Here is a 7,347-nt window from a genome sequence, read left to right as displayed (position 1 = left end):
AACCTCAAAATTTTCCAGGGAGGTGGAAAGAGGATGGATCGCTCGCGAAAAGGACAGGGCTAGGGTTTACTCGCGCATCTCCTGCGGTTCGTAGGGGCTAGGTTTCGACAGCCCTCCTCGTCTAGGTCACAACCGCTGCGGTCACGGCTCAGGATCTCTACAGCTGCAGCTCCACCATCGGTTTCCTCACCTGTCATTTTCGGTCGCCGACAAAGAGTCAGTTATGGATGACTTGGAGCATGAAGCGGTGGATTACTCGGCGGATCCCTCGCCGGACAAAGCTATCTTTGGGAAACCTAGTTTTGCCTCTCGCTCACAGTTCACGCCTTCCACATCCTCAACTATTCCAGCGCGCCCTCCATTCCCGTCCTCCGTCTCGACAGCAGCTTATCAAACCATTCCATCCTCTGCAGAAGCATTTCCTATTGAATCTCCGCCATTTGAGGTCCCTCCGCTCTCGCCGGGCTCTCTGCAATTCTTGGCCTCACATACACCCCCCTCGCCCTCGTTTGATCCACAGGCCCCGCCCCTCCTATCAGTGCCTTTCCCCCCGCCGGCTGCTACTCCTGCATCACAACCCTCTGTCTCAGGAATCCGCCCTTCTGGATGCTTTGAGACTCCTGCGGTCGTTATTCACCCCACAATCCCCCCATCCCGGGAAGGCATTACAAATCCCCTGGTGGATCATCCGTCGGCCCCCCGTTCCGGGACAAAGAAGGCAAAGTGTGTCAGGTCTACGGCAAGGGACATCTCCATCAAATTCGACGAATCGAGGCCTCTCGGTGATTATATGGACATTGCGAACACCGTGTTGGTAGGGCACGTCAGGGGTAGGACATACTCGAGGCAGAGGCTAAATCTATGGGTAAAGGAGATCTGGGGCGGAGTGCTTTTCGACCTACCAGAGGTCCATGTCCTCCCCAGAGGATGGTTCTCCCTTAAATTTTCCAAGGTAAGTCAGACTAACCTTGTTTTGGGCCGATACTGGCATATTGAAATGGCCCCGGTCCTCCTCAAGCGCTGGAATCCCCTCTTCGATCCAGAGCGGGAGCAGCTCGGTGCCGGACCAATCTGGGTTCGACTCCCAGGACTACCAATACCATTCTGGGATGAAGAAGTTTTCATTAAGGTTGGCAATGCCCTGGGGACTTATCTGGACTACGATCGCACATATGTGGAATCTGGGAATCGAACACTTGCACGGATCTTGGTTCATCTGGACACACGAGAAGGACTCGAGGAACAGATCACGCTTCAGTGGGGAAGGTGTATCAGAGTGCAGTTGTTGGACTATGAAGGAGTCCCCTTCCGCTGCAGACGATGCCATAAAGTGGGGCACCTTGCGAAGGACTGCCCACTCAACAAGAAAGCAGAAGACACACCGAAAGGCACCCCGGCATCTACCAGGACGGCATCCCCCAACATTTCTCGCCCTCCCTCTGCGGGCCCGCCCCCTTCGGCTTCATCTCCCGCGGTCGATACAGGACTCCGGCGACCCTCGCCTCCAAAAACCAGGGCTCGCTCGGCGGCAGAAGCGGGTATGATCTCAGGTTCTCTTACCCCATCTTTGCATTCTTCGTTTGATGTTAATCATGTCATTGGTCCCTCTACACAAATCTCCATGATTCACTGCACTTTATCATCATCTCCACTTACCTGCACTGATCCCATTATTTCCACAACATCCCCTGAGACTTGCTCCTCCCCGCGCCCGTCCTCCCCACCTCATCCATATTTTCTCCGGTCTAGGAATCCTGCCAAAGAGCTATCAGCCGGACATTCGGGTCTGGGCATTGTTATTCCTGAGGGGGTTTCATTGAATACCAGAGGGAGAAAATCCCATCTATCAAAGGCCATTAAACAAGCTGGGGCAGAGGTGGTATCTGGCCGGCAATCGACCATTGACGGGGTCCTTAGAGCAGGACACACCCCGAGAGGTGTTCCCCCATGAAGTGCCTATCCTTTAACTGCAGAGGACTGGCTAGTTCCTCCAAAAAACTAGCCATGAAGCGGCTCATTGAAACTGAGCCTATTGACATTATCATGCTACAAGAGACTCTCTGCTCTGCAGATCAGATTACTCGAGCCATGCAAGCCACGGCCCCTGGATGGAGCTTTTATGCCAATGATGCTGTGGGACGATCTGGGGGTCTAGCCATTGGAATTAACCCTCGCTCCATTAAAATGAATTCGACCTGGGGGGGTGCAGGGTTCATTGGTTTGGATTTTTTCTCTGCTGAACTCGGCATGGATCTCAGAATTGTCAATATATATGCTCCCTGCTCCCAGAGAGAATCGTTCTGGCAGCATATTCTACATCTCCCCTTGATGAATGAAGACCATGTTATTATTGGAGGAGACCTCAATTTCTCTCTGGGTTTCAGGGAGTCATGGGGCTCAGAAGCACAAATCGACCCTATCACTGATTATATGACCAATCTGCTGGAGCAATCAAATTTCTCGGATATACCAATGCAGCGTCTCCTTCCTACTTGGCGGAACCGACGGGTTGGGGATGCTGCACTTGCACGCAGACTTGACAGATTTCTTCTAAAGGGGACTCTTCTACAGCGCCTGCATCTCTTCAGACAATGGGTTGGCTCGGGGGGGTTATCGGACCACAATCCTATATACCTGGAGATTCAGGGTCCCTCCAAGAAACCAAAGGCACCCTTCAAATTCAATCCCATTTGGCTGAAGGATCCATCATATATCAAGCTGATAAAGGAATACTGGACCGCACATCCCATCAATGACTCTGAATCTCTCGCCAAAGGGTTCTGCAGGAACCTCTCAGAAATAAAACATATTTCTATTAAGTGGGCAAAGGAGAAATTGGAACGTGAATCAGCACAGCTCTCCCAAATTGAAGCTGATTTATGTTCACTCACCGATGACAGAGGATTGGGGTTCATCTCAGCAGCAGACAAATGCAGGCTTATTGACCTTGAGAATCAAAAATCTAAGATCCTCAAAGAGAGAGAGGAATCCATTAGATTAAGGAGCCGAGCTTTATGGATACAAGCTGGGGATGACAACACAAAGTTTTTTCATAACTTTGCAAAGTGCAGGAAAGTATCTAATACAATCTGGAAGCTCCCCTCCCCGGATGGCGACTTCGCAGACAATTTTAACAAGCTCGCTCACCTGGGCACCACCCATTTCAGGAATCTCTACAAGAGCCCACGGGAAGCCAACCTACTTGATATCATTAATGTGGCTAACCACTTCCCGAGATTCGTGGAGGAAGATGATGTGGAGGCTTTAACTGACCCGGTATCTGCTGAGGAACTCGAAGGAGTGCTGAAATGGTTCAAAAAAGACAAAAGCCCTGGCCCGGATGGTTGGACCATTGAATTCTACACAGCCTTCTTCGATGTATTGGGACAGGACCTGCTGCGGGTGGTCGAGGAGAGCCGGACTACAGGATCCATATATCATGCTATCAATTCTACATTCATTGCTCTCATTCCCAAATCAGACTCCCCGGCATCCTTTGATGATTACAGGCCCATCTCTTTGTGTAACTGCCTCTATAAAATCATCTCTAAGACCATTGCAAATCGTCTTAGACCTATCCTCTCCCGATCCATTGCCCCGCAGCAATTTGCATTTCTAGAATCTAGGCAGATCCACGAGGCCATTGGACTCGCTCAAGAAGCCCTACACTCCATCTGGTCGAAGAACCTAAAAGCCATCCTCCTCAAAATCGATCTTTCCAAAGCCTTCGACCGAGTCAGCTGGCTCTATCTCAAAATGATCCTCATTCATCTGGGGTTCCCACACGCCTTCATCACTTGGATCATGGCCTGCATAACCTCACCATCCTTCAGTATCCTCATTAATGGCTCGGCCTCTACTTTTTTCCACTCTGAAAGGGGCTTGAGGCAGGGGTGTCCCCTATCGCCCCTTCTCTTCCTCTTGGTCATGGAAGGTCTCAGTCGCCTCATGGATTCTGCTAAGCGGGATGGAGACATTGGGGGTCTTCGCATAACCGACCTATGCTATCTTACTCATCTACTTTTTGTGGATGATGTCCTTATACTTCTAGATGGCAGTGTACGAGACTCTCGGACCTTCTCAAAGATCCTGCAACTTTTTTCCGCAGCTACTGGTATGCTGCCAAATCAGATGAAATCAACCATCACCTGTGCTCGCACATCTGTTCAGGAGACCCAGACAGCCCTACAGACATTCCCCTACTCGGTCCACCCTCTGGATAGAGGTCTCAAATACCTGGGGTTCAATCTGAAGCCAACTTGCCAAAGGATAGCTGATTGGGTCTGGTTGGTTGCCAAATTGGAAAAAAGACTCACTGGATGGAGCTACAGATATCTCTCTAGGGCTGGCAGATTGGTGCTCATTAAATCTGTGCTAGAGGCTACCCCGGTATTCTGGATGGCACTAGCCTGGATACCGAGGAATATCCTGGGGCGGATACAGCAGCTGTGCAATCGATACCTCTGGAATGGGAGTCAGGACAAAAGAATCTTTGCATGGATCAGCTGGAAGAAAATCTCTTTGCCCAAAAAATGGGGAGGATGGGGGCTCAAAGACCTACCTGACTTTGCCAAGGCACTGGCTGCCAAGATGGGTTGGACTCTGCTTACTAGCCAAAACCTTTGGACACAGGTAGCCTATTATAAATACATATGGCCCCAAAATATTCTGGATTGGGCCCGACTACCAACTTGGTCATCAAAGGGATGTTCATCGGTCTGGAAGGCCTTGATACAATCCCTTCCCCTCATTCGAGACAATCTAGCTTGGCGAATAAATGATGGTTTGACAGGCAGGATTGGCTTGGACCCATGGATCAACAGTGGGGGTAGACACATCCTAAATCGGGATCTTATTACTCATCTTCAGGCCCGGGACATCCGGCATTTCGCACAGATCGCCGATCAGCAGCGCTCTGATATCTTCACCCAAGCTTGGAAATCTGCCCAGCAGCTGGATCTCCCTCTTCAATGGCATCAGGAATGGGATCACTATACTGAGGCATTATCAGAATCACACATTCGAATCAAACAAGGTCCGGACGAACTTATTTGGTGCATTGCGGATCATGGTATATATGCTCCAAAATTTGGATACAAAGCACTCATATCTCACAGAATACCTGATCCGATTCATTCATGGTGGCAAACCATTTGGAAGCTCAAGGCTCCACCCCGCTCCAAACTTTTCTTTTGGTGCGCCCTCAATGGTATTGTTCCCACAGGTGATCATCTTACCCGCAGAGCCATCTACGGCCCATCATGGTGTACTTTCTGTAAAAATGCATCAGAGAACTTGGATCATATTTTCCTCCTCTGCCCTGTTATCCACAATCTATGGAGCAACATCTGCAACCAGTTGGGCATAGCTGGCAATTGGACTGGGAACGATATACCGAGCGCATGGGATGCTTGGTCACACAGTCATCCGGGCACAAAACTTCAAAACCTTCCCCCTGTGGCTACATGGCATATCTGGCTCGCACGGAATCGGGCTATCTTTGAAGATCGATTGATATCATGGAGCCGGGTAGAAGCCACCATCATCGCTGCTTATCATGAGCTACCTGATCCACCTCCTCCTAGACCAAGAACCATACAGCCCATGCCCAACATCGACAGAACCACCCCGTGGGCTTTCTTCGACGGAGCAGCAAACCAAGCTGGGTGTGGAGGGGGTTTTGTTCTGCATATAAACGAACACCATCGATACCTTGCAAAAATGGGTTTCGGAAATGGATCAAATAACTATGCTGAGCTTTCTGCTATCCGCAATCTACTTCACTTTGCATTATCGCATCAACACACAAAGATCAATGTATTTGGGGATTCAATGGTGGTCGTTAACTGGATTAACAATGTCACTACTTGTCATACACACACACTCAGCAATATATTACATGATGCACTCACTCTCAAAGCAGCTTTTAACCATTTCTCTTGTTTACACATTTACAGAGAGCATAACAGCGAGGCTGACAAATTATCCAAAGAGGCCTCGACACTTCCCAGAGGCGAATGGCTAATAGTGGAGCAGAATGGAACAGAAGAGCATCAATTTTACCACAGGCCATACATAGATCAGAGAGAACAGAGGGACAATAGTCCCGATAGCTGACAGTTAATGGAGACTTTTTTGATATGATGAAATGTATAGAACAATGGATATATTGTTTATAAAACAGAATCCTTTTTGGATAGCGAATAGGCTGAACAGCCAGATGAATGTACACAACTCAATTTTGCAACTACCTTCTGAACAACACCTTGATGAGGTGAATTTTGTATGAACAATACAGTAATGCCATGGCATCTACTATATGTAATTTTCTAATATTAATGAAAATTACTGATTTTTCCAGTGGAAAAAAAAAAACCTCAAAATTTTCCACAAAATTTCTACATCAAAAAATCCAAAATAATCAATTATCAAAGAAAACGTTGCTCCCATATGACAAACTCTAGCATTCTCATCATGTGACGCTGCCGAAAACCTGCCCCTCCTAAAATATACAGGCAACGATAATCCCTTCATCCGTTTCATTTTCAACGATTGCCATGTGTTTCCAGGTTGAATGCCCCACTGTCAACCGCGTTGCGAACATCACCAAACTGTCATCGCGATCCTGACATGACTGATGCACTGTGCCTCTTCTGTCACAATCGCTAAATATGCAGATCAACATCCACATTTATCACTCAATAAATATGAAAAGCAATGAATCAGCAGATGAGATCATTAATACACTGCAAACCGATGTAGTCTGAGTCTCTCAGAGGAGGATTCAGCTTGCAATGAGCAACAGTGGCCTGGTCAAATCATGGAGTATACGAATCAGTAGACAAATGGCGACTTGTTAAACGTAGTGTCATACGTGGATACCCTAGGAATTGTTCAAGAAATCAGGGGAAAATTCAAAACAATAAAATTAAATAAAAAATATTTATCTAGGGAATATTGGAGTGGTTGATATAATGAGATGTTATTTTTTCTGCTTATAAATCGACATCATTGACTCTTTATGATAAAGGTATTTTCTAGCCCGATTCATACCTTATTTCATTTGTCGCTATGTTCAGATTGGGTTATCCTTCCCAAAACTACCATGCATCTAAAAACCTCTATACCGTCCTCTCCCATGCTCCTACCAAATCACGTTCTAATTTTTGTCATACAACCTTCTATGCAAAATGCCATTTGGTATTTTCGAAGGCATTTCTTATTAAGTAAACCGCATTGACAGTAAACCGCATTTCTGTCAATTAGTGCAATCTACCCCACTGTTTAAGCACCTTTTAGGGAGTATTATAAATTGATTTTATTTCAAATAAATTAATAGCCAATGTA

General features: G+C 47.3%; 1 protein-coding gene across 1 annotated transcript; it reads left to right on the top strand.

The window, feature by feature from the left end:
• The first annotated feature begins 223 nt into the window (after positions 1 to 223).
• Positions 224 to 6,117, top strand: LOC149156254 (uncharacterized). Its single transcript, XM_089444699.1, has 3 exons — positions 224 to 1,890; positions 1,974 to 3,276; positions 3,391 to 6,117. The coding sequence occupies exons 1-3, from the start codon at positions 224 to 226 to the stop codon at positions 6,115 to 6,117; spliced, it is 5,697 nt and encodes a 1,898-aa protein (XP_089300825.1).
• The last annotated feature ends 1,230 nt before the right edge of the window (positions 6,118 to 7,347 follow it).

This window comes from Pinus tabuliformis, chromosome 9, assembly GCF_031772625.1.
Source record: "Pinus tabuliformis cultivar Carrire ecotype Pingquan chromosome 9, CPIR1, whole genome shotgun sequence".
NCBI lineage: Eukaryota > Viridiplantae > Streptophyta > Pinopsida > Pinales > Pinaceae > Pinus > Pinus tabuliformis.
This window is presented reverse-complemented; position numbering and strand designations above follow the sequence as displayed.

What these genes read in the sequence shown, in the direction of transcription:
- LOC149156254 (XM_089444699.1), top strand. Translation starts at nt 224, where the DNA reads ATGGATGACTTGGAGCATGAAGCGGTGGATTACTCGGCGGATCCCTCG. An exon ending in GCAGAGGTGGTATCTGGCCG is followed by an intron (nt 1,891 to 1,973) that starts GCAATCGACCAT and finishes CTTTAACTGCAG; the next exon opens with AGGACTGGCTAGTTCCTCCA. An exon ending in TGGAGGCTTTAACTGACCCG is followed by an intron (nt 3,277 to 3,390) that starts GTATCTGCTGAG and finishes GTATTGGGACAG; the next exon opens with GACCTGCTGCGGGTGGTCGA.